Source organism: Plectropomus leopardus, chromosome 4 (genome assembly GCF_026936395.1).
Source record: "Plectropomus leopardus strain MGB_pleo_1.0 chromosome 4, ASM2693639v1, whole genome shotgun sequence".
NCBI classification, from domain to species: Eukaryota; Metazoa; Chordata; class Actinopteri; order Perciformes; family Serranidae; genus Plectropomus; species Plectropomus leopardus.
Window position 1 is genome coordinate 15,816,394 of NC_142179.1, and position 27,354 is coordinate 15,843,747.

The following is a 27,354-nucleotide window of genomic DNA, read 5'->3' on the forward strand; positions in this document are numbered from 1 at the left end:
CTATCTAAGAGTCTCCAATAGCATCTAGTAAATTGGCACCAAAGAGCTTTTTCTGTGTACAGTATATATTTGTGTGTATTTGTGGATATATCTTTGCACCTTTGGCAGCAGTGAGCATGGTGGAGGCCAGCTCACACTGCTGAGACTCTATGTGGCTCAAGGTGAACCAGCGAGGGTAGCGGTTGGGCACCACGGATACGATGTGGTGGGGTCGTGACAGGTCACCAGACGAGGCCGTCGACTCCAACACCGGCAACCTGACAGACAAACAGACACAGAAAATGAGATCCACTACTCTGCAGAAAAAAATGAATTTAATAATGTTTTTCGAACACTTCAAATATCTTTTTTAAAGGAGCAGTGTGTAGGATTTAGTGGTATCTCACTGTGAAGATTGCAGATTGCAACCAGCTTAAACTTCTCCCATGAGCCAAGCGTGAACTCCTGATTTTTAGCGTTCATCATTTAAGCGTTTATTACTGTTAGCCGCATTATCTGCAGAGATCTCTTCCCCTCCCAAACAAATAGACAAGGTGATTTAAACTGGTAAAAATACTGAATAAAGCAGTTTCACGTTACAAATCAGTGTTTCTCCGACGTCGTTCGGCTTTTTGCAAATAGGCTGCTAACCCAGCACCTGCTTATGTGTGCTTACTTTTGTTTCTCTGATAACGCAAGATCCAGATGTTCAGGAGGTTTTTACCAGGAGCTGAATTATCCACAGAGGTCTCCTCTGTCTCCTCTCCAAAACAAACCGACCCCGTGATTTAAACCAGTAAAAACACAAAATAAAGCAGGTTCACGTTAAAAAATATTTTTTTCCAATACTGTTTGGCTCATTGAGGAGGGGCTGCTAACTATGGTGGCCGATGTGAAAACTCAAATGGCCCTTTCTGGAGCCAGTTTGTGGTTTTTCCATTCTGGGCTACTGTAGAAACATAGATGGATCCATTCCCTATGTAGATATAAACAGCTCATTCGAAGGTAACAAGTACACAACAATTCTCATTTTAAGGTGTTTATAAACTAAAGAAAACATTTTTATTATATTATATTCCATTTTTGTCAATATGTCCCCCTAAATCCTACACACTGGACCTTTAAATGAACATTAACCTGGGTATGAAAAAGAAGTTTGGGATAAGAAAGAGTGCAGCAGAGAAAAATAATCAGAGAGATCCAGAGAGACACCAAAGCTCCACGAATCATCAAAATCACAGTGAAATCAGACAGAGAGAAATACTGTACAGACAGAAAAAGTCTTCATTATGATGGTCTGAAAGTGACTTCAAAATGAAAATGACTTTAGTGATCACAGGGGGATTATAGTTAGCCGATCCCTGCAATTTACTTCCAACCTAGTATTTAATCACCTAGAAACCAAGGTATAATTAGTATTTTCTTCACTCTAATTGGTCATAATGAAGTCAGAGCCATGCAACACCTGCTAGTGGATGAAGGGGCTTCACTAGTTTCTCTCTCTCTCTCTCATTATAATACTACTGACAGGGCCAAGTCCTCACCAGTACCACACGCACCACAACCATTACTACTGTGGCCGGCTCATCTCCTATTCTGCTTCACTTCTCTTCCCTCCGCTCCCACCTCAGTTTCAAAGGTCTTCTTTCCTTCAGAAGACAGCACAACCTGGCCTTCTCTCAGCCAATCACAAAGCTAATTGAGTCCATGGGGAAATTAAGGAATTCACCTTCCAGCCCCGTAAGGCTGGACACACATCAAACAAATACCGACACACATGAATGAGAAGAGCCAGCACACGCATGCATGCACACACACACGCTCAGATAGACTCACACACACACCTGCCCTTTTGAAAACACATCAAAGCAGCCCAGTAAAAGCAATGCAATGCTAAATGCCAGTTTCAATTTCAGAGCAAAGTGCATGTGATACAGTTGCCACCTGAGTGAAGCCATGCACAAAAACAGCCTCCTCTTCTCTTGGTTTTGCCCATGAGGGGCACGAGCAGGGCCCGTCTCTCCGAGGCAGAGAGAAGGTGACAAAAACCCAGTCGAGATGCGTGCAAGTGTGAACACTGACACTTGGTGTAAAACGGAGATGTTTGGGAGCCTTAGCAACAGCCGGGTTCACTCCACACACATCTAAAGAGCTGCTAAAAGCTTCCACCACACTGGGGCCTTCTGGAAGATTCCTGGGGTGTAGCAAAGCAAAAAAAAAAAAAAAAGTTCCCTGGGTAAAGATGGAGGCCTCATCAACATTCCTGTCTTTGTTTGGTTTTCACCAGAGAGCCAGAGGCCTCCATTGGATAGGAGCTTGAGAGGCCTGAGTTGCTGAAAAATAACCTCCTAAAAATGTTGGGAGGAAAATCCATACTGGGCTATTGTTCTGGAAGAAACACGCAAGAAAAAAAATAGCCTAATGGACTGCTTTGAATCATTCAATCGAAGCACAAGTACAGTGTATTCACTGCTATGGGTGCGTTCGCATCAAGCACCTTATAAATGACTGTAAAACGGAGCACACTGGTTATAAACACGATCATCTTCTCTGCGCAATAACACTATATAAAATCTCAACTCTGTGTCAAGTGTGCTTAAAACATCAAATTAAACTCATATTTCTTTACAACACTGCCATGGCCGGGTATAAATGTTCACTATCAATGATATATAAAACACTACAAACAGTGAGCTGGAAGAGGCAATCAATCCCAGTGTGAAGCAGTGAGCGAGCTGAGGGAGGGGGGGCAGCTGTGGTGTCAAATGGGTCCTGTGGCACAGTAGCACCCTGTCACATCTGAAAGGGACACAGCAATCCTTATCACACCAGAAATATTCAAGGGTGATGATGTGGAGGGAGTCTGCAAGGAATCATGGACGACAGGCGCCATATTATCAGTCAACACGGTTAGGTAATCAGATATTTAGGAATGACTCATGTTTGACTCGCTGTTGAATTGCATTTTAAAGGGACACTTAATCTCAAGAAATACATATTTTGTGTCTTACCTGTCGTGCTATTTATCATCTAGATTTGTTTTGGTGTGAGTTGCAGAGCATTGGAGATATCGGCCACAGGAAGTTTGCCTCAACACAGATATATTAAAACTAGGTTACACTCGGTTTGTGGTGCTTAAAGTGCCAAAAATTTGAAAAACTTAATAGTAGGGATTCCCTATTAGTTTTGCTTTCTGTAGCCTGTGACCATTATCTGTTAAGTAGCCTGTAGATTTTTAAGAAAAAGAAAAGCAAAATGATGTGAGATAGAAGAGACCTTTTCCTTTAGTCTGATGTTTCATTGACTCAGCGAGCTTTAGCTTTAGTGCTATCCATTTAGAGGTGCTGGAATTTTAATGTGAAACATAGTTCACACTGTGCTGTCTCCACTTGTTAGCTAACGTAAGCGCACCTGGGTCAGGTGGGAGCTAGCTTGCGGGGGTACTCATTAGGCTGCTGGTAACTGGACAATGTTGCTATGGAAACAGTGTGACCACCCTCTGGTCTCCCCTGAGGTTTCCCTGGTAAGCAAGCAGCCACATTTTGACCCGCAAAATCCCTCTGGCATTGTTAACAATGTTGGCACCACTAGCCATGCTGACACTGCTAACGTTGCTAACAGAGCGGACAGCATGAGCAAAGTTAAGAACGCTAAAGGGGGTTTGCCGCTCAAAACTGAGCCACTTACTCATTGGGTTGACCTGGGGTGAGATGGGAGGGTGGATGCATCTACTGTTAGCTCACCTAGCACCATTGAGCTAGGTAACGTTACAGCTTAGCCGAGGAGGACACCATTAATGGATACATCTTGCACTGTCCCGAGCACGAGCCTCTGGTCCATGTCTAGTTCTATTACATTTGAGAAAAGGCAGACATCTCTACGACCGATATGTCCGACACAAAGCAACTTGCACCAAAACAAGCTAGAGTGAAAAATAGTACTACAGGTAAAAATACTTATTTTTGATTTTGGGGTGAACTGTCCCTTTAACACATGCAAATCCACATATGTGAAAGATGCTAAACAAGGGAAAGCAAGGAGGATAGACTGAGATTTTGATAAAAAGCAGTCCATCCAGTTTTACCTAAATCCTGAGGCCCTTTGGGAGTTCTGGTCAGCATCACCATGACGACTGACCTCTCTAACTCACGCTCCTTTCCCCCTTTGACTATAAACACCCTTCACTTCCATAATCTATCAAACCCACATCCATCAGCTAAATGTCACATCCGCTGGAAGACCTCCACTTTATACACAAACTTAAAAGTTGGAAACCTTCGTAATGCCTGACAGGAGGGATGATGTTGTACATGACCCGAAACGTAACCCCTAATTTTGGTCCACTCCTCCTAAGTGCCTTGGATGCTTGAAATGACATCTGCTTTGGATGAAGCATTGTTTTCTACACAGAAAGTACCTCATCAGAAAGTCCTCGCTGTCAGGTGAAAAACTCAAAAATATCAACTTCTTAGTAATTTAGCTTTATTTTTAACTTGACCTCTGTGCATTTTTTTTTAGTTTTTCAAGGTGTCAAACAAGTTTTATGAACACAGAGGATTGTAGGATTTTCTCTGTCTCAGCGGTGCGTGATCATTCATTTGAGTTAAAACATGACTATTATCCACAAAGACAGACTTTGGTGAAGTCCTAATTCTTAGATATAAGCTTATGATGTTACTCCATTGTTTTCAAGTGGTCCAATTATTATCTGTATGTGTCAAAAAGTACACTCCAGTTCAATCAAGTTCAGTGCTTGGGGACCATTTTGAGGTACTTGCACTTTACTTGAGTATTTCCACTTGATACTACTTTTTGCTACACCTCCATTATGCACTGCAGCTTAAGCAATTCTAAATTTAAGATAAATCATGTACCTATCACAAAAAAGGAAACACTTGATGTGTCCTAATGTTGTGAAATCTTGTTGTTGCTGATGTTTTTGTATATTGGATATACTGTCTTGTAATTCTATTTTTAAATTATTGTATTTTCAGACAGTAACAGACTGCGTAGGTTGGCTGAACATAAAGTCAAAAGGATGTCAACTACCCACGTTTGTCATTGGTATGTTTCAGTTTATCCTAAAACTACAGTTACATTATGGATTACGCAGAGGATCAAAGGTTGTGGATTACAGCGAGGATCTAGATTCATTAGCATTGGAAGACTAGTATCTCATATGGAAATCTCATATGATAACAGCCGGCTGGGATTTTGTCTCTTTGGCTTCCAAAGAGTTGCGATAAGAACAGTCTCCGGAGAGACAGCGAGCTTCTTCTTCTTCTTCTGTGGCTGCAGTCAAATTCTGGGCAGCCCGTGAAACCAGTAGGCAGCTCCTCTGTTTTTGTGTTGGCCGCTCACACCAAGCCATCTCGCAGCATATGCTGCTCTAGCACGCTTTAATTAACTTCATGCGCGGCGCATAAACACACATACACACACTTTAAAATACTGGATATGCATTTGTGTGTGGAGGCAGTCCAGACTTCCTTGCATAAAAAAAGTGCTGGTATGAAAGCAACTGTGAAGACAAATAGAGAAAGCAAGTGGAAAGTGAAAAAGTGTGTGTGTGTAAATGAGCGAGAGAGACTTTCTCTTTCCTTGTATCAATGATAGTGTTATAATGGGTCCATTAAAATAGCCCTAGTTCCTTTACCTCCTCCTCTATATTTAACTGTCCGCCGTCCCATGGGAGCGGGGAGGTATATGCTATCATATTACACTACGCTACATTACACACATTCATTATGTGCTGAGTAGACACCCCTGGCTCCCAGGAGCGCCCATAAGTGGCCATATTATTCTAAATCGCTGGTTTCACACCACAGGAGTGAGGATGGAGGAGGTGAGGGGAGGAAATGGGGAAGGTGAAGGGACGTAGCGAGGGTGGGAGGGGAGTGGCTGACTCAGGGAAAACAGGTTTGGGACTTGAGTTTAGAGGCGCGAAGGGGACACTCAGCGGTTGGATGTGCAACCTTGAAACCACATGGCCCCTCGATGAGAAAGCCAACCATGTTGTTTTGGTTTTATTTCAGTTCCTGCCACCTCCTAACTGGTTAGGAGAAGTGTGAATGAAGTGTTTATCGTCCTTTTTGTTCTCTGTTTGTCCGACTGCGACACATGATGATACAAGCCAGAAATAAAAATTCACTTCTCATTCATTCACTAATCATTTGCCAGTTTCTCAGCGATGGACTCAGAGAAGCTTTGTAGAAGCACAACAAACATCTTCCCCACACTGCCCTCTCCCTGTTGGCCCTGCATGTGTGTGTGTGTGTGTGTGTGTATGTGCTTCCTCCTCTCATTACAGCCACACTAATTACACTCTCATTAATGTAATTAATATTCACTGATCCAGCTCCCACTAGTCACAACATCAAAACACAGCAGCACAGACTGATTAACACACATACACATGTACACATTGTCCACAGATGAATACACACAGGAGCTTAATATAGAGAGATCACATGGAAAATGCATAACAGGACAGAACCCCAAATGAACACACACACATAAAAACACAGACAAAATGCTCCATATTTTTTTACAGTCCTTGCATCTCAAAAATGCTCTTATGATAACCATGATTCAACCATGATTAGAGCCTGTCTCTAAAAGTTGAAAATTTGAATCATAAATCATAAACCAAAAATAAATTTAATTGGAGGTCACAATATCAAACACTTTTACAAGCTTCAGAGTTGGATGAATCTGTATGTGATCCTCCTGTTTCAGGTGGTTATTAACTGAAATCTGAATGCAATCTGCAAATGTTGTGAATCAAGTGATGCAAAGTCTGCAGTCAGACGGGTAGACTAAGTCTGAGGTTGTAGTCCCCACTTCACTGTACAAAAACAGACATATTTTGTGAGTAACCCCCCGTTTACGAGTTTTCCGTTGTAATTTTTTAAAAGGCTCCATTAGCCTGAACTTGGGAGGATTTTCTTAATCCAAAGATCAGCATTTAAGTCTTCGAAAGAAAATCAATAAAATGTGATTTACAAGGTTTTGACATGATTACAGCAACACACACACACACACACACAAACACACACACAGAAGACCTACCGCATGGCTCTCAGTGCAATTTTATACGCCAGTTCAGCGTCATGAGGTAGGAGAGAGGTAAAGAGATAGCGGGCGAAGGTGTGCATGGGAACACTCTCTCTGTGGACGATCTCTCCGAGGCCAGAGTACGGACCAGCTGCACAGAGGAAACACACACATAAACAATGGGGGCTGCTTTTAGTGATGGAACAAAGAGGTGGAAGAAATTTACTCATAAAACAATTATCTGTCTCATCAGGTCAATAAATGTTATGGTATGGTATTTAAATTGATAGTATATTCAGTATAAACAGACAACAAAAAAGAATATGAATTTTTATTTTGTTGTATATTGAGTTTTCAATAGCCCACTGAGGACAGACTTCTCCCTCCCAGCCAGGAAGAGGTAAAGCCACGCGGCATTAAAACAAACTGTGACGTCAAAAACCATATGGTCGTGTGTGTGCAGACTCCGGCTTGCGCTCCCTCCTCCCATCTCTTCCTGCACTTCCCCTCGTCTCTGGTGGGTTATTTTAAACCCCAACAGGCTCCTAAGCCACAGACCACATCACACAGTGGCGCGGCTGCTGCAGCCTCCAGGGGCCCGCAGAGGCCTCAAAGCCCGGCGCTGTATTAGTAACGGAGCCAGAGGTGGGTGGTCGCGCAGGGGCCGAGGCAGAGCTGGGGTTTGGGTGGGGACTGGAGGGGAGTCTGACTGGGCCGAGCCCTTCAGGATGTGTCACCTCCCCCCTCCTCCTCCCCCTCCTCCTCCTGTCCTCCTCCCTTTCCCATAACCAAACCTCATTCTGCTCCAGCCCTGTAAATGTACACACTGTTGTGTGTGCACGCATGTGTGTGCTGACACAATACCCCTGGTGTTACTGTGTAAAGAGCTCATTTTGGTCTGGCCCAGGGCAACCTAGCCTCTATTTGCACCACAAAATGAAAGGATAATAAATACTGAGACAGAGTCCAATGTGTTTTTTCCTGTTTTAGCAAGAATGTGTAGGATCTCTGAGCGTGGGAGGGAGAGAAAAGAAAAAAAGGAGGCGCATTTGTACGTGTGTGTGTGTGTGTGTATGTGTGTATGTATGTGTGTGTTTGTGCGCGTAGACGGCTGGGAGATGTAAATGGACAATAAGAGTGACATATTATTTGTTAGCTCCCTCACCCTCAAGCAGAAAGACGGCCTGTTTACGGAAGATTTTCACCAGGGAGTCGTCCAGTTCCACTTCCTGCAGCTTGGCCAGTAGCTGCTCTTCGTTCCGACACACCTTCTCTTGAGCGTACAGCCCGTCAGGCATCACCCGCTGCTGGCCTAAGCCAATCAGGGCTGTCTCCACTGCCAGCGCCACGTACGATTCACCGTCTCCTAGTAATCGCTGCACGGGCAGTCGCTGGAGGTCTGCTCGGCTTACAACACTGGAGCAGTCTGCAAGGAAGAGAGAGAAAATTTAGGAGTTAGATCTGAGGGAGTTGAAACATAGGAACCAAGCTGGTATAAAGTGGTAGTCTGTTATTCTCTGAGGTTTTAGACACTAGATGCGCCTGTCTCCTATAGAAAACCACTGCGTCAGTCACTCAGCAGAGGTCCAGACCCAAAGACCATCCAAAATAAAGATCAGCGCCTCAGGAGCATTCCTCACTCGCTGCTCTACCTCAGAGGAGAGGACTATTTCTGTGAGCAGAGGAGGCAATGAGGGACAGAGCAATCGCTGAGCGTAGGAGAAGAGAATTGAAAAAAACACGAGAAGATGTATGATGAAATAAGACAAAGAGAGTAGAGGTGAATTTGCACTTAAACTGCGTTTTCTAATGTCTGCATTCAGAAGTGAGTCAAGAAATATGAAGGAACTGAGAAATACGATGTAGTATGCGGCGAAAAACAACTCAGCTGCAGTCAACAAGGCAACAATGCGAGTATAAATCATGTAGTTTGTCGTCCCATATTGAAAATCAATTGCTGCTAATGATATAACAGCACGTTGAAAATCAAAATTAAAAAAAAGAAAGAATCTATGTATAAATATACAAATGCTTGTGTACTTTTTCTTCCATGGTTGTAGCTCTGTTCTTTTTGTTTAACTCTATACTTATTGTATTGTGGTGGTTAAGTTACTTGTGTGTGCAGTACATTATTATACAGCATACATCATGTATATCAGATAAAAATCATAGTGGTAACCAAGAAAGCATTAATCTGTATAAACAGATTGTGTGTTTGCAGAATCTGTGGGTGGCAGGAAAAGATTTTGGAACCGGAAGTGTTTTGGTTTTCATTTTTGTCCAACTAGTATAAAGCAGTCATGTTTGAATGGCAGGTAAACAGTCCGTCTGGAGAGGCAGAACGCATTGGCTGAAATGCAATCTGGGAACTCATCAGCTGTTGCGTGACAACGAGTAAGCTTTATATTACCCTTTTTAGAATTTGCTTATAGAGATTAGCTGAAATGACCAGTGCATAGAAGAGGACGTCATGGCCCAGATATCTGCTGATGACACTTGATCAGCCCGAAATATTGGCCCACACACCCAAAGGCTTTATCATCGCCAAACGGTAGCCGATAGGTTCCAAGACTGAAGGAATAGATAAAACATAGTCTACAGTATCATCTTTTTGGACTTAATATTTTTTTTACTTATCACATGTTGTCATAAAACCGGCTATATATAAGCTGTATTTAGCTGTATTAAAGTACATGTGCAGATCTTTAATTCAGGCTGCCAGTGGAGCTGCAATGATTAATTGATTAGAATTCAACTATTAAAGTGATCACCAAATAATATGATAATAAGGAAAATGGTTTGAGTAATTTTTAAGAAAAAAAGTCAGAATTCTCTGATTCCAGACTTTTAAATGCAAATATTTTCTGGTGTCTTTACTCCTTTGCGACAGTAATCTGAATATTGCTGGTTTGTGGACAAAACAAGACATTTAAGGATGCCATCCTGGGCTTTAGACTGATTGACATTTTTTGCCATTTTCTGAAATTTTACAGACCAAATATCCAATTAATTTATTAAGAAAATAATTGACAGATTAATCAATGATAGAAACAGTTGTTATTTGTACCCCTATCTGTCACGTCATCACATACCTGAGAGGTCTAAGCAGGTGTTGGAGCCCTCCTCTCCCCCTCGCCCCGACTCTGTCAGGGTGCTGAACAGGGTACCGATGGGATCCAGAGGGTGTCCCACCCAGCCCTCCATGTTGGTTATGGAGGTGTGGCCTTTATGGAGCAACTCTGAGACAAGACAGAGCAGATGAATACACAGTTAATAAAGACAGTGCAGACAATGGGATGATGTCAAAACCATAAACTTTAAAACACACATATTTACACACACTTTTAAAAATAAATGAAAAATTTACTTTTGGAAAGAGGAAAGTGGTTATTTCACTAAACACAAAACATCTCTTTGCGGCTGGCGCTTAATTACTCCAGCTCCCAAAAACTGATGACCCAAAAACGAGCTTCACAGCTGGAGGATTTTGGGAGAATTTTCTCCCTCTTTCTTCTGTCCACATTTTTTACCTTTCCCTTGAGTATTTATGTATGGGATGGATGAAGGATGTCACTGTTTGTATGCATAATAAGCAAATTCGGGAAAATGAGCTTTGCTTGCTAATTTGTATTCTCACAATAGAAAAAGCTTAACCTTTCTTGTGCCGGCGGAAGTGCTCCAGTTGCCTCTGCTGTTGCCGCCGTAACGTGTTCACCACAGCGATGGCCAGTCGAAGGGCTTCTCTCGGGTAACCGTGCGAACGCAGAGCATCCACCCTGGCACAGGCCGTTGGGACATGTTCTGAGGAAAAAAGACAATATTTAGCTCCAACATTCATCCATAGGCTGCTGTACATTCTCAGTCCAACTTATAAATAACTCCTCTGACACATCTCTCACACAAGCATACACCTCCACACACACAGGCTCACCGTGCCACAAGGGCCAGCCGCGCGAGTCAAAGAGGGAGCCCTCTTGGTTGTCATGGTAACAGTAGTTGGCATAGAGGTCACTGGCGATAATGTGCTGGAGGTGTCGGTCCTGCCAGTGCAGGTCACAGGCCTCAATGGCCCGTGTGAACACAGTCCTGTGGGGGCGCATCTCTGCAGGAGAAGAAGAATGAGGGGGAGATGGGAGGAGGAGGTGTGAGGAGATGAAATACGCTATCACCTTCACGTGGTGAGAAAAAGGCAGCTGAGATGCACACACGTGGTCATTTGGTTGCATTTTTGTCTTTAAGTACCAGCGTGTAGCATTGAGGGGGACATATTGGCATAAATGTAATTTAATAGAGTAAGTAGAATAAAGCCTAGCTTAGAATGAGCTGTTAATATCTACACAGGGAGCAGGTCCTCATCACAGAGTTCGCCATGTTGTACTGCCATGTTTCTACAGAAGCCCATAATGGACAAACCAAACACTGGGTCTAGATAGAGCTATGTGTTTTCATGTTGGCCACGGTAGTTAGCAGCCCCTCTGTCACATTGGAAATATAGATTTTTTCAAGTGAAATTGCTTTATTCAGTGATTTTACCAGTTTAAATCACTGGGTGTGTTTTATTTTGGAGAGGAGGAGACCTTTGAGGATAATTCAGCTCCCGGTGAAAGCCTCCTGAATGTCTGCATCAGAAATAAGGTGAGACCAGATTTAAATCTTTAGAGAAAAAAGGTGAGCCTACATTGGGTGCTGGGTTAATGGCCCATCTGCGACAGGACAAACAGTATCGGAGAAACACTGATTTGTCACGTGAAACTGCCTTATTCTGTGTTTTACAGGGTTAAATCAATAGGTCCACAGTAAGAACCTGCTGAACAACACTGAAGGAATTATAACTGGGAGAAGTTTCAGCTGGTTGTAATCTGCAATTACAATTACTCACCACCACTCCTTGAATAACATGTTAATTTTGGGGACATCAGCATAATTACCATCAGCCGTGCAGTGCTGAAGTTTACTGCTCAAAAGCTTTAAAAGTGAGCAGGCTACATGTAAAAATCACCTTAAACAAGTCGATTGTCTTTAAATTAGTGTAAGCGAAGCAAAAGAAAACCCAAAACATGCAGAGTGATGCTTGAGATAAGCAGTAATGCTCCGTGTGTGAGATAGAGGCTTCCCTTCTGATGTTTACAAATGCAACACGCAGTGTAAAACCTCTCACCTTAAGATGCGTTATTACAAAGTAAATATGTTATTGACAGACATACAAAACTTGTCAATCTCTGACCTTGGTTGCCATGGGCACCCTGAGGCAGTGAGTGGGTGAGGTTGGGCAGCTCGTTGCCGTGGTTACCATCCTCCCAGGGGCAGACGTCCACGCTGTTCCATCTGCGCAGCTGGCGCAGCCACGACGACTTCTGCTCTGCTTTGCAGTGGGGGTTCAGTACGATGCACATCCACAGGGCACCTGGACACCCACACAAACATAAAAACACACACACACACTTAAATCAGCTGCCCTACTTCCTTGTGTGTGTGACAATGACGTGGTGAGTCATACAATGCAGGTAGGTTTGTCTTTTGAGGTTTAAAAAAATCCTAAATGCAGTTATCACGCATAAACTGAAAGCTGGAGGCAGTTTTCAAAGATGTGCAGCGTGCATAACATTGTTTCTTTTTTCTTTTAGTGCACATTTTGTATGCTGCCGCCATCTTGCACTGGAATACAAAAGTCTGTGAAAACAGAGAACTTAACTAGTCCCGAGGCAACGCTGACTGCACACACATCATTTTGGAGTAAATTGGAACAAACAGAATATGAAAAGTGGCTATGTCTCTGGGGAGCCAAGCACATTCAGGGATTTTACTCTCAAGACTGTTGGAGATATGTACACGCCACAGTGTGTGTGTGTGTGTGTGTGTGTGTGATGGTGTTGTACGTATGCATGTGTGTAAAGGCACTGAGAGTTTGGGAGGAAGGACGAAGACAAGGACAGAGACAGAACATGAAGAGAGAAAAAGAATACAAAAGGTGCAGAACAGAGGGAGAGCAGAAAAAAGAGAAACAGAAAATGAAATGGGAGAGGAGATGATTTGGACGAGGAGACATGGGTGAGGACAAGTGAATGAGGCTTGGCTTTGTGTCTGGAGGAGAGCAGTAGCTGCGGCTCAAAGAGGAGAAAGACAAAAGAGGGGGAGAGAGGGAGAGAGAGCGGCGCCGAGAGGCAGCATTCACCACACATCAGGGGGAGTGATAAGGACTTGGGAAGAAGGGTTTGAAGTGTGGACTTCAAAGAGACCGTACACACACTTCCAAAAATACGTGGGATTGAAACAGATGAGATCACTGCGCTGTCCTCACAAAGTGCAGAACAAGACCAAAGGGAGAAAACGAACATCATCATCAACAACAGCAGCAGAAGCAGCAGCAACATCAACCGAGACATTAGAGGGAAACAACAAAGACATAAGACAACACGACTGCTGTCCTGGTGACGGGCTTGTTGGTTTTGTGGTTTGCGGGGAAGTGTTTCTGCTGTAGGTACAGTACATCTGTCAAAAGAACTACACACTATATCAAACCAAATGACTGCATGGCGAGCTGCACTCTGTCACATCAACTAAATATATAATGCGAAGTGTTTGAAAACATTACGGAGGTCATAATATTTGGGGTTTTGATGGGGCGCGATGTACTGCATTAAACGCCTTGTAATCCACAAAGACACTCTTGCTGAGCTGCCAAACCTGCATTCACAGTGAGAGGGAGAGACTGGGCTGTCAGAGTGTGTGTGTGTGTGTGTGTGTGTGTGTGTGTGTGTGTGTGTGTGTGTGTGTGTCTCAGAAAGTGTGTGTGTCTATGTGGGCTGTCTTGGACACAAAGGACAAATAAACAAACAGGAAAAAAAAATGCGTGTGTGTGTGCCTTTGTCTCCATGTCTGGGTTCGATCGCCCACCTTGCTAAATCTGTCCGTGCCTGTGCATACTGGGATAGAGATGCGCATGTGAGTGAGAGAGAGTGTGTGTGTGTGTGTGTGTTCACATTTGTAGGACAGTCATTGTGTGTGTGTGGTGTGTTTTTCCCCCTCACCTAGCTCGTCCCAGAGCTGTCTGTACTTGTCGGTCATGGTGGTGCCCTGCTGTCTCCACAGCGCCAGCCGAGGGTCGGCCATGAACTGTTCTGTGATCAGTGTTAACATCCTCGCTCCGTTGGAGTCACGCATCTTCAGCATCTCCCTCACCTGCAGGAGGAGAGAGGAGGAGACAGGGTGGACGGGTTACGCACACACACATAGTTTATGCAAACAGATGCACAAACAGAGAGCAATGAACACACAGACGCACAGAAGAGCTCTCGTAACTCAGGGACAAGACACACGGAAACATACTGGAGAAAACACTTCAAAATAAATGACGGATACACAAGTACACTCACATGGAAGAGAGCACCAAACAAATTCAAGCTATGCTTTTACGCTTTTGTTCAGCCTTATTACCATGTATATCTTTTAAGACAGTTTTTAGATAGCTTTAGTAATTTATTTGTGTATTTCTTAACAATTCTACATTAGTTTCTTGAAGGTATACTATGCAGAATTTTCCTTAAAATGACCCACTACAAGTATGTGGCTTTGTATTTATCTGCAAAGACTCTGACCTCTGCTTGTATTTCTTTTTCTTGTTTTTTGTATTCTTAGACGTTTCTGAGTGCGTAGCCACCAGCCAATAGCATCACTGAGGTGAGGTTGGGACCTTAATGTGGCAAAATCACAAAGATGCTAATTCTGACGGGATAAATATTATCACATGACCCCTGTGTTTGGCAAAATATGGTAGGTAATTTGAGGAGGAATTTTTACTTAACAAATTATAGACATGTCAGATAATTACAAATTGCTTGAATTCCCCAGTTAATACTAGTCCTGTGTGAATAAGTCTTAACATGTTTTGTAAGAACAGGCCCATATCCACTCGCTGGGGTTAAATCTATCTAATAGTTACTGTATGTATTTAAACAAACCACAGAGTCAATGCTTCCAACTGGGCAGTAGTCCGTTTTTACACAGAGGTCTGTGTCTAACGTTTAACTTCCATGGTCAAAACAAGTTTATATGTGGCAGAAACTGTCGAAACTGAGAGCATGAAACCGGAGCACGTTAAGTTTGCACTAACCAGGAGACAAAATTCCTCTCATACTGTCCTTGCTTTCTGTCGAATGTTGTTTATAGTACTTACAAAACATCTTGACTTGGACAATCGATAACTATTCAAAGTAGTTTGAAGCCCTCTGAATAGTTTGGTGATTTCAGTGTAAAAATATTCTTCAAAACTGAGGGTCAAAAAGAAAATCCATTCACCAACTGAGCCACATTTTACTTGAAGGCTAAATATTTTCAGTACTTTCTTATTTCAGAAAAATTGTCAGTGTTGTAAAAAAGTGAAAATCCAAAATGTGTATATGTATACGTGTGTGTGTGTGTGTGTGTGTGTGTGTGTGTGTGTGTGTGTATATATATATATATATATATATATATATATATATAAAAACACAAATCTGTGTGAAAAACAGATTTTAAAAGGACTGTTTGCAGTGCACCCACTCAGAGCTTTAACCCTTTCTTTCCTTCCTCTCTGGTGCGTAACCGGCAGCTGCATCTGCATCTCCTTATTTCTGTTACTGGAAGATTCTCAGAGCCGTCTTAATCGCAACAGGGACTTATTTATTGTAAACTATGGTGGTCAGCATCTTCTAGCAGCATGAAACACAGCCACTTTCGGGTGCATTGGGGGAAATAAACTCCAGCAAAACATTGTTTTAAACTGGTCTGATACTTTTAAAAAATCTGGTTACTTTTTGGCAAAAAGCAGTAAGAAATCAAACAGTAATTCGCAACTGTACTTCATGGACATGTGCACATAAGAGGTTGTTTCGTTTTTCGCTTTATAGCGAGAGAAGTGACATTTATCAACGAAAACACTCCTAGAAAAAGCACCAGACACAGCAACCCTTACATACAGAAATGCACTTACAGCTCAGTGTACGTACAGATGTGTATGTGACTCTCGGCGTGGGTGTGTGTGTGTGGACGAGTGTATATGTGGCTGTCAGTAGGCGTGTGTGCTGAATAGGATATATCGGGCATCAAAGAGCACGAAGCAGAGAGACCTTCTAAAAGCTGGGCAGGGTGGATGATAATGGCCCTGCCTTGCAGTCTTTACATAGCGCACGACACATTAATGCCAGCCTAGCTGTGCACTGTAATACAGGCAACAGAGAGAACCACACATGGCTCATGTAATCATTTAATCGCAGGTACAGGGTCGTGCATAGTGCAAGCTTTTCCTCTTTCTATAGCTCTCTTTATGTTACACTTCCTTTCTGCAATTAGCTCGAGCTAAGAGGCAGCCTGCCTTTTAATGTATGTGCCAATATATGTAAGTTGTTTTGTGTGCGACTGCTTTGAACGGAGAGAGCCTCTTTTCATAAGGGAATAGAAGAAAAGTGCACTAAAGAGTAGGAGAAAATATTTATCAACAGGGTGCAGCGGGGAGGATCAGGGAGAGGCTGTAGACAGACGAGAACACCTAAAGGGAGGAGGTGGACCTACACAGGCAGGATGAACCGTGTGCCTGCGGTCGTGTTGGTCGGGGCCGGTATGTGTTGTATGTGTGTTGTTATGTTCTGCATGTGGATGAGTGCATGTTGCGGGCTCCTGACCTTGCTGAAGAGCAGGTTGAGCTGCTTGCCCGAGCCGTGGTAACCTCCCTGCGACAAGAAGAGCTTGACTTGCTCCTGAACCTGCTCCTCATCCAGATGCCAGCAGTTCTCATCATCCACGCTGGCTCCTGCTGTGGGGTCCGGGGCCCCTTTATACAAACAAACACAAACAGATATGTTATAAATTCATCTTGCAACCTGCATAAGGCCAATGTATTCCTTGTAGAGAATGATTTATAAATAGTATACACTCCTGCAGATTATACAGAAGCATGTTAAAATTCACTACACTTAAAAGAAGTATTGCTAAATACATCTTATTGTTATTGACCACAACTTAACCCCATCATAACCTTAACAAACAGAACCAAATATTAACCCTTGACGGGTGGAGAAGTTGTCTTAACTTCTGAGAATATAAATCATTTAGCTCCGCCCATTTATTTGTGTCCTCAAATGCAAGAACATTAGCAAATACACTATTGAGGGCAAAGTGATGTAAAAGAAGAATCAAAGCACTTAATTAGTCGATTAACAGAGTTAACAGGCGACTATTTTGATAATCAATTGAATGTTTAACTCATTTTTTCAAGCAGAAATGAAAACTATTTTCTGATTCCAGCTTCTCAAATGTGAAGATCCAATAATTTTGGCATATGTGATAGAAAACTGTAGGTTTTTGGCTACTAATTGGACAAAGCAAGCTACATGTAGACATCACCTGGGCTTAAAGAAATTTAAATTTCACTTTATTTATGACATTTTCTGTGATTATTTAAGGACGAGAAATAGATTGACTTACTAATTTACTTTTTCTATTTATTTATGGGAAAAATGGGTCACGTTGTAGTAAAATACACTTTTAGAGATTAGAAACATACAACGTAAATACAAATTTGTGCATTATGCTACATTATAAGACACATGATATAGAGAAAGTAAACAGATGACATACGTATGTACACATGCAGTATGTGCATCATACTACACTACACACTCACACTATACTATACATACATTATACACTATACAACATATAACCATAGAATGAATATAAATAAAAATGCTGTGAAATGAGTTCTGTAGGTTTTCAATATAAAGCAGAAACAGTGTAAATAAGAATTTAATAAGAATATTTAAAAAATAAATCAGTTAAATGAATTATAAAATTACCATCATTGCTGCCACAATACAATGTCACTATATGCAGTAACCTGCGACATTCACAAATTATATTTGTGTTTTTCAGCTTTAAATAAAAGATAAATAAAATAAAATAAGCAACTTAAAGCACACGCTGACAATGCAAGTCATTTAGAAACAAATAACAAATCTTCTCAATCATTTTGTCACGAGTCACGATACTTGAAAAATGGGCTGCTATTGCAGTTATAATCAATTACAATTAATTTGGCATACTCTCATGTGATCTGCCATCTTTCATTAATGTGATCCTCAGTTATTTTTCACTGTATTTGACAGTATTTCATGAAAGCTGCCAAAAGCAGAGCTAAACAAAGGATACATTATTCGGCATAAAAAGCATAAAAATTTGAAAAATGTAATGTTAAAGTCAAACAGTGACACAATGTGCTGTTCTCTCAACAAATAAGCAACACAAAGATTTTGTAATATCATATTATAAAGAGAGCATAGTATGCCTGTTTATTTATGTCTTAAAAGTACTGTCAAGTTGTTTCCCAAAGTGACAAAGTGAACAAAAATTTAAATAAGTCTGAAAAAGCTTAAAAGTAAGTAAATAAGCAAATGAACCTGCAAATTAATGCTGAACTAGGCTAAATAAATCGGAGTAATTCATTTAGATGCTTTAATCCAAATGAGTTTTAGTTTTACAGGATTATTGATGGAAGGGCAACAATCAATAGGCTGTCAGTGTCAAATAAAAAAAATACCTCCTATCACAGCACTTTTGCGATGAAGCTCGCGCTCTTGTTCTCTGAGGTGCTTATTTATTTCTGTCCTCCATTCCCAAAAGTTTCTGTCTCAATTGTTCTTTCCATTGCTCACATCTGTCTTTTCGTCCCTGTTTGTCTGTCTTCACAATTCTTCCTCCAATGTTTTTGCTGTATGCCTCTATTTTTGATTTCCTTCCTTTCCCTATTTTTACCTTCTACTTCTATCACTACTTCAGAGTTTCAAACCAGTTTGACCATAACAAAAGTAAGCTTTTTCATCCCTTTTTTCACTGCTTTATTTCTCTCTGTGTAGTTTGCCCTTCAGTTTCTCCCTCTTTTAGGTAAGCAGCAAAGTACAGTATCGAACAAGAGATATGCACCTTTCTTTATCTCTCTGCTAACCTCTCCGTCTCCGTTTCTGTGTCGTTCTCTCACTCTCAGAGGTAAATAACGGGTCCATAGTGTTGATTAGAAGCACAGAGTCTCTCCTTTACTGTCTGGATCTCACTAATGAGTAACATTGATCCTGCCACACTTTACCTTCATCGTGCAGTCAATACAAGTATGTGTGTGGAGGCAGGAACACACAAAGCACACACACGCACCTGCATGATCATAAACATGCCCACAATGCTCATTGACACACACACACACACACACACACACACACACACACACTCCCTCACCGTGGACCTGGTTGATCTCCGAGTTCTGTGACAGAATCTCGTCGGCCAGTTTCTGCGCGGTTGGCAACACTTCTGTGTGGTGGACTGAGATCAGATACTGGACGAACTTCTGCAGCTGGTCTCTGCTCATCTGGAACAGGGTTTCTGAGATGGGCAGGTGCAGTTTGACCTGTTCGGGCTTCCGTACTCTGTAAAGCGACAGTGCCACTACATGGGCGCAGTAGAAGATGTCTTTGTTGCCGCAGGTGCATGTTACCGCTGTGATCTTGCAGCGGTCGAAGCTGACGCTGACGCTGCAAACGAGCTCTGGGGTCGAGGGTGTGGCAGGGTCCGTCACTGTGCCGCTGAGATGGAAACCTTTAAAAATAGTGAGAAAAGAGGAAATTAGAAGAAAGGTTGTTTTTTTGAGAGTTTTACAATGTACATAGAGGTATCAGTCCTTCCATCATCTTCTCCTAACCTCTTTACTTTAGAGCTGAAACTATTAGTCAATTATTAATTTAATCAACAGAAATTCTGATGATGGTCAATCAATGAAATCATTTCTCAAACAAAAATGCCAAATTTTCATTATTCCCTTCTCTCCCTCGGTCATATGCTTTGTTCATTCTCTTGCCATTTTTTTGTAGGGATAGGCCTACTTCTTTTTTCTAATTCACTTTCAGTAATAGGTGGTGAATCATTATCATCCTCTAACTGCTATTGTTGGCACATTTAAGAATGAAAAGGGGCTTTCTTGCCTCCTTAAAAATGCAATCACATTTGCATCACAACTTGCTTGCCACCTCCTATAACTGAAAGGGAAGAAGCCCTCCTGCTTCTACTGAGTGGATCTTCGGGGTGATGCCACTACTAAGCTTGGAAAAGGCCGGTTCAAAGTTTGTGGATCAGCGGAGAAATACAACAAAACCTTGTATAATTTATAATAATAATAATTTAACTATGTCGAAAACTTGTCTTTGACATTAATTACTTTGGTATTCCCATGTCTGTTAAGAGATGGCTGAGAAAGAGAAACATCCAAAAGTCTGTCCAGCGCGTGAAAATGTTCCTTTGGTTTCACCATAACACATGCTATTAAGACATACATAAAACGAGAATTTACTGTAGCACATGCCATAAAAACATACATACAATAATGTATAGGCTATATAAAAACGAGAAAGTCAAAACGCTATAAGAAATCTTGGCAATACACATTCATATAAAATGCAACTCACAACATACAAGTCTGCAATATACACAATATACACGTGTCTGGATTTAAAAGCTATAGTGGTCACTTCTCTTATAATTGGTTGTAAAAGTCTACTCATATCATAAGTGTTATTATTTATTTAATTTTATTTTTCTTGTTCTCAATATGTATTTATGTTTCTAGATTTTATATTTTTTTCATTACTTTAATTAAAAAAAAATATTGTTATCATATTGTTGTTGTTGTTAGATACATATCCTTATATAAATACTCTTCTAACTGAATTAACTGCCCTGATTATAGCCACCTGGAAGGAAGGTGGCGGGAGATTTCACTCTACTCAAACTATCAGATTTCTGTATTATTGTGATGAAAAGTTAAGATTGTTCTTGTATGATTGTTAGATGAATATCTTTAGATTTTGGACAGTTGTGATGGGCTCTTCTGTCCATTTTCTAAAGAAGAAACGATGCATTTATTTGTAAGAAAATAATCCTCAGACTAATTAATGAAAAAAAACTTTTGTTTGCAGCCCTACTTTACTTATTTCCTTTGTGTAACTCATTTTGTAAAAAAAATCTAATACAGCCATTTTTACTTATTAAGTTTCAAGTTGGGGTACTTGCTAAGACAAGATCAGACTTTTAACCAATCACCGCTGAGTAAGAAAGAGATATCCTGGGTCTATCGTCAAGGTTTGGCCTTAACATCTATTAAATAAGAATTGTATGACTTGATCAACTAATTGAATGTGCCCTTTAGTAAATGACATTAGTGAGTCAATAAATCTCTCAGGATGGAGTTGAACTATTCTCTCATATGGCCTCAGTCACCTGCCAAAGGCTGCATGTTTCTGTTATCATGAGAGCATGATCAGGACCAGCTGCAGACGACTGTTATGACTCGGAGCGAGAGTCAATGAGCCTGACAGAAATCTAGATGCAGATTGGGGATCCACAGCGAGAGGAATTGAGAAAGAGATGAGGAAGTGAGCAGTGAGCGCGGCTGTTACAGTATGAATTATACAGCCTCTTGTTTGAATATAACGTTTGATCTTATCCTGACTGCGCTATCCGGAGGCGCGGCTATAGTCATTATGCAAGGATGAATATGAATGAGCAGGGTGGGGTCGCCGGCAGTGGCCTAAAACACACACTGATGAGCATATGAAAGAGACGCACATGTACGCACACACTGCGCCGCTGCGTGAGATCATGCATTTATTAATAATGGGAGTGGTTAGGAGAGACGAAGGGGAGCTTATGAATGCATTTATGTGCACAGGAGAGATCTCTGAAATGCATGTGGACCAGGCAAAGACATACATCTCTTAAATATGTTTATCAAAGGGCTGAGCACACGCATGGCTGTGATATCAAGCATGTGTTAACGCAGATATCAAAGCTTTTCTGGGCCTCTACTTTAGGTAAGAAGGGAGGGGCACAAGTTGAATATTTCATAGGATATAGATGGAAGTGGGGTGAGGGGTACACAAGCAAGATGAACAGTGGTCAGGTCAAAGCTCTAATGGTTGAGGGGTGCACTTGAGGTCTAGACTCACCAAACTGATATCAAAGAGCTAGTGGTGACGAAGGTAGATGTTTGCATTGCCTCGTGTTGCCTTTATTTCAGCCAAAACTCGCACCTGAACACACCTCAAAGGCCACAGCCAGAAAACAACTAGCATGTACTTTCTGTACCAGTGTGGGAGAAAATTACTCTCCATAGCAGCAGGCGTCTATAATCTGTTTTCATCATTAAGAAAGAGAAACTGAGAGCAAATTTGTGATTAGTGAAGGCATGTCCCCTCCTACTCTCCCTTTGATTGGCTAGCACTCGTTACTTTTGTTGGTTGGGTTGGTTAGCTTTGGGCAAGAGGAGTGGGATTGTTAGTGTTTGGGTAATAATGTCAGGGTAAGCCAGTCAGAGGTAGAGTAAGGCAGAGAAGGGTGAGTTATGCCTTCGCTATCCTAGGAAATGCATATCCGCAAACTGGAAGACCAATAGGGCGGATTCAAGACTCTAGTTTACCTGTTCGCACATTATTAGCACAACCCGATGTTGAAAGAACAAAGTATATTTACCATGCAATGGCGAACAATAACCCAAAGAATTACAAACCCTTTCTGCTTAAAGATCCAGTGGGTAGGATTGTGTGGCATGTAGCCATGAGGTTGCAGATTGCAACCAACTGAAACTTCTCCCATGTGCCAAGCGTGTTAGGAGAACTACGGTCGATGATTCGATAATGTGAAAATGTGAAAATGTGAATGGCCCTATCTAGAGCTAGTGCTTAGTCTGTTTGTCCTGGGCTACTGTAGAAACAACATGGCGGACTCTGCAGAATAGGACCCGCTCAAACAGCTCGTTCATATAACGAAAACATTATGATTCTTAGTTTCAGGTAATTACACACTATGAAAACAGCCATAAATAATACAGTATATTCTGTTTCTGCCAATATATCCTCTTAAATCCTACACACCGGACCTTTAAAAGCTCAGTGGCAAAAAAAGAGTTGTTTGTTTCAGTCTTTTGCACTCATGACTAGCTGTTTGTTTGCTTTTTCACTTCTGTTTCTCTTCTCATGCACGGACCTGCAGAGTGATTTCATTCACCAAAGGGTTCTGTCGTCTCCAATGCCGATTCAACATGCTGAATCAGCAAGAAAAAGAATAAGCCAAAGGCCGACAAGAGCTGCTGGTGCAGGACACACCAAAAAAAACTAAGGTGACAGACACTCACCGACTGCCTAACATTGACCGACAGCCGACTGTTGGCTTGGTGTGTCAGGGCCTTAAAAATGCAGGTGCACAAAAAGAAAAAAAGAGAACTAAGTAAACAGGGTCACAACCCTAGCCTATAGTGTAACAATGCTCTCAGGATGGATATAAAAATAAGACAGTTATAAAGGCCTTATATTTCTCAAAGCAGTCTCCCTAAAGCAGTTAGTAGAAAGACACATCCAGGAAACCCATTGAAACCGCCTCTACAGGAGTTACAGTACAGTACAATTTTATCAATTCAAAAGGCTCCATTAGCACGGATGTTGCAATCCTGCAAAAATCTGCAAGAGCATCAAAACAGGAATAGCACTGTTTTGTTGTTGTATTGTACAACTCAGAAGTGTTGGCTGCAAATATCCAACAGCGCAGAACTGCAGAACATTGCCATGGAGATATGCTTTTCCATTCTGGAAGCCAGCTGGCAGAGGAAGTACATGTTCGTTAACAATATCCACAGAAGAGGGGTGTGGATCGAATATGGCAGCCACTTGCATCTGCAGTGATCAAAGCTTATATGTGTACAGCTGTGAGAGAGTGAGATAGACAGAGAGAGAGAAACACACTGAATCACTCTTAAATGAGACAAAAAGGTTTACATGGTGCAGCTGGTGGCAGAATGGAGAACTAACTTATTTAGCTGTGTAACAACATACAAATGAGCAATGGCTTTTAATACTTGCTGATATGGTTAGCGTGTGTGTGTTTGTGAGTGTTAGTGTGTGACACAAGCTTATGTTTCAAGAGTGGCCCCTGGTCCAGAGAGGGGAGAGAAAAAGAGAACATCAAAAACATGTGGAGCTGAGAGAGCTCAAAGAAAAATCAACCTCTGATACAAGCACACACTCTCTTACTCACTCGCACACACAAACACACACACACACACACACATACACACACACTTATCACACTGTCAAAAAAGCAGCTGCGTTTCTTTTGCAAATGTTTTCCTTTTTCCCATAGGGAAAATTAACGGCAATACTTTTTTAAAATTCAAAACACATGAAGTATGAAAAACTACGTCGTGATAAAAGACTTATCCCTGTTCGAAAAGTCTGCCGTGTTTCCCCCTCGCTTTAATGGACACTCTCACTCTCTCCACTTCCAAGCCCTTTTCATGCGTCCCTCCCTCCATCCACATTCCCACAGCTCTTTCTCTCTCACTCTCTGACAGATGGGTAGGTAATGAGTTTCGCCTTTCCCCGTCCAATCGTCTGGGCACCGAAAACTGCCCCCCCACGCCAAAAATGCCCTTTTAATTTAGCCAAGCACCGAGTACAGGGCTATTACTGTTTAGGTACACACACGCACGCACACACACACACACACCTCCCATGACTCCTGGTTGGGTGTGTATGAAACCTTCAATGTCTCATGTGCTAGCTATTAGAGAGCCTGGTTTCCCCCTCACCCAGTCCACCCAGCTCCCCTCCCCGAGTGGTGCTCAGGGCTCTTTTCTGTGCATGTTCAAGAGGCCAGGGTTGGCTTTCAAAGTAACCATGGCGGCCATTTTTAGAACAAGGCCTCTGTGAGGTTGCCCTAGAAACCCCTTCTGACCGCCCTGGTGAAATCACACTTGGCCCGAGGAGCTGTGCGAGGCAGCAGGAACAGTGTGTGAAAGAGCGAGCGAGAATTAGCGTATGTATATATATGTTCAAATCCCACAAAGGCCTGCAGACCACCCACACTTTTTAGGGGGACCCACATCAAAGCATTCCCCCCAAACAGCACTTTGCTCTATCTTCCTCTCTAGTTTTGAACTTGTGTAAGTGAAGATAAGCCAGCGTGCGCTCTCTTGACCGGTGAGGACCACTTCTGTCTATTCAACAACAAGGGGCCCCAGAAATACCGGACTCCTGCTCTTATTTCAGGGAGGAAAGGCCCGAACTAAGACCTGCAGCTCCTTCAACATACATCTGCTGTGACAGAAGAATGCCGCCTTTATACGCTCCCTGTAAAACAGGACTTAGCTTCCCACATGAAGGCAGGAGGTGCGTATCGGAGGCCGGGCCTGAAAGGTTTGCTTGCCTAAGCACAAAAGTGCTCAGTGTTCCAAAATCACTGGAGTAAATTAGATTGAGCAACATACATATATTTCCGCAATCAAATTAAGATTCCAAGTCAATGAAGAAAATTCAGGCCCAGCAGTGGGGAGGTCATTAAGTTTATTGGCTGAATTGGTTCATGAGTGACTGTCACCTAAATCTAATATGGCACCGTGCAGTTCAGACAGCACTCATCCGTCGTGTCGTGTCTGTGTGAGTGTGAGAGAGAGAGAGAGAGAGAGAGAGAGAGAGAGAGAGACTGAATACATGATTGATTTCAGTGCGAGAAATAAGATGAAACAAATGGGCTGGTGTGAAAGCGAGTCAACAAAAGCAAAGAGGAAGAAACAGAGAAAGCAAATAGATATTTAAGGCCCATTCGCCTGTGCGGATTTATTTTAGCCCTGAACATTAATCAAATTACCTCATGAGCTGCAGACAGACTGAGAGCAACACCTAAATCTGACTCTGCCCTGCCTGCTAGAGCTGCTCTGATCCACAGGAGAGCACCTGCAGTGTAGTCGCAGCTTTAGCATGACATCCTGTGCATAGATAACCGGCTAAAACCCCTTTTCTGAAAAAAGACAATATTCCTACTAAGCTGTTTACATGTCTAATGAAAATAAATATTCCACTAATACTACACATGCAGCCATGCATGTTCCAGTTAACATGCCCGAACATGATGCTTATCACATTAAAATATTAAATTGAATTGAATCAAATTGAACAGAATTGAATAGAACTGGTTAAGTTTTACCTAAAGTTTAAAAGCAGTTGTGTTTCTCCTTCAAACCAGAAACGTGGGATTCTCTTTTGCATCCATCTCTGCCCATGACCTTTGCAAGTTGTTGGTTTGTGCACAACATAGCCATGACAACGCACAGAGCCGACTGTAAACAGACGAGAGGCCGTGTGTCACAAACTCCTATAAAAACCCCCAGTTGAGACACATATTCCTAATTTTTCAAATATTGCTCCTAAAGCCAGAATAATACCGGAATATCCCCCGTGTCTTATTCGAAAAATGCTAAATTTGGTAAATGGCCTAATTTGGACTATTCAAACAGAATATGCTGTTTCTATGACCCACATAAAATTTAGAATATTGTAATATGAGGAATAACAGGGGAATACTGGTGTGCATGTAACCATAGCCAGTGAGAAGAGGCCACTGGACTGGAAACCAATCTGTTTGGTCGGACTGTACCGAGAGGCCCTGCTGAAAGAAGATCTGAACCACAACTTTAGACAAGCGAGGCCCTGCAGTAGGTCGAGAAAGGGTCAAGAAATGTTGGGCAACCCCCACCTTTATTCCACCTCCACCCCACCCACAGCTACAAGACGAGTCCCCTCATTGCGGCTCCTTGAACTGGCCCAATTAATAAGCCCGTAAAGATAAATACAGGGCTTCTTACAGGGTCGGTCTGTGTGAGTAACAATGAGCACATGCGTGTGTGGTCCTATAAGGAAGCACCCATACAGAGACTGTAAACAGAGATCAATGCTATCCTGCAGGAGACCTTGCTCCAGGCGTGTGTGTGCATGTGTGTGTGTGTCCTAGGTGTGGGACAGGCTGGAATAACACAGCTGAGCTCCAGCGGCGGCCATATTTATGCCTAAAACCCTCTGGTAGACCAAAAAGCCTTTTTCCTCCCTGGGTGTGTTTTCATCACCACACACACACACACACACACACACACACACACACACACACACACACACACACATGCACCTACACTATCTCTGAGTCTGAGTGCTTATCCCGACAGACACAAACGAGCATGAATTAATGTTTTGAGATATTCTATGAATTTCAATGCTTTTACTTCCGCTTGAGATTCTGACAGCAAAATATGCATGCTAATCATAGGGATGGGAGGGAAGGCGTATGTGTATGGGTGTGTATCAGTCTCTGTCTCTCTCTCTCTCTCTGTGTGTGTGTGTGTGTGTGTGTGTGCATTGATGGCTGTGTGGGTGATTGGAGTTGTCATCAGCTGGCGGTTGAAATGACAGTCGACTACTGGGCTGCTGC

The 27,354-nt window shown here is 42.2% G+C and overlaps 1 protein-coding gene across 1 annotated transcript in view; it reads right to left on the bottom strand.

The window, feature by feature from the left end:
* Window positions 1–27,354, bottom strand: part of LOC121944365 (zinc finger SWIM domain-containing protein 6-like) — a 55,204-nt gene that overhangs the window by 5,627 nt on the left and 22,223 nt on the right. The window contains exons 2-11 of the mRNA XM_042488133.2: window positions 19,294–19,650; window positions 16,692–16,840; window positions 14,064–14,214; window positions 12,260–12,439; window positions 10,967–11,137; window positions 10,690–10,836; window positions 10,128–10,274; window positions 8,201–8,461; window positions 7,051–7,186; window positions 100–257 (exon numbers count right to left, since the gene is read on the bottom strand). Of these exons, the coding sequence (XP_042344067.1) occupies window positions 100–257; window positions 7,051–7,186; window positions 8,201–8,461; window positions 10,128–10,274; window positions 10,690–10,836; window positions 10,967–11,137; window positions 12,260–12,439; window positions 14,064–14,214; window positions 16,692–16,840; window positions 19,294–19,650 (1,857 nt within the window). The remainder of the gene's footprint in view (window positions 1–99; window positions 258–7,050; window positions 7,187–8,200; window positions 8,462–10,127; window positions 10,275–10,689; window positions 10,837–10,966; window positions 11,138–12,259; window positions 12,440–14,063; window positions 14,215–16,691; window positions 16,841–19,293; window positions 19,651–27,354) is intronic.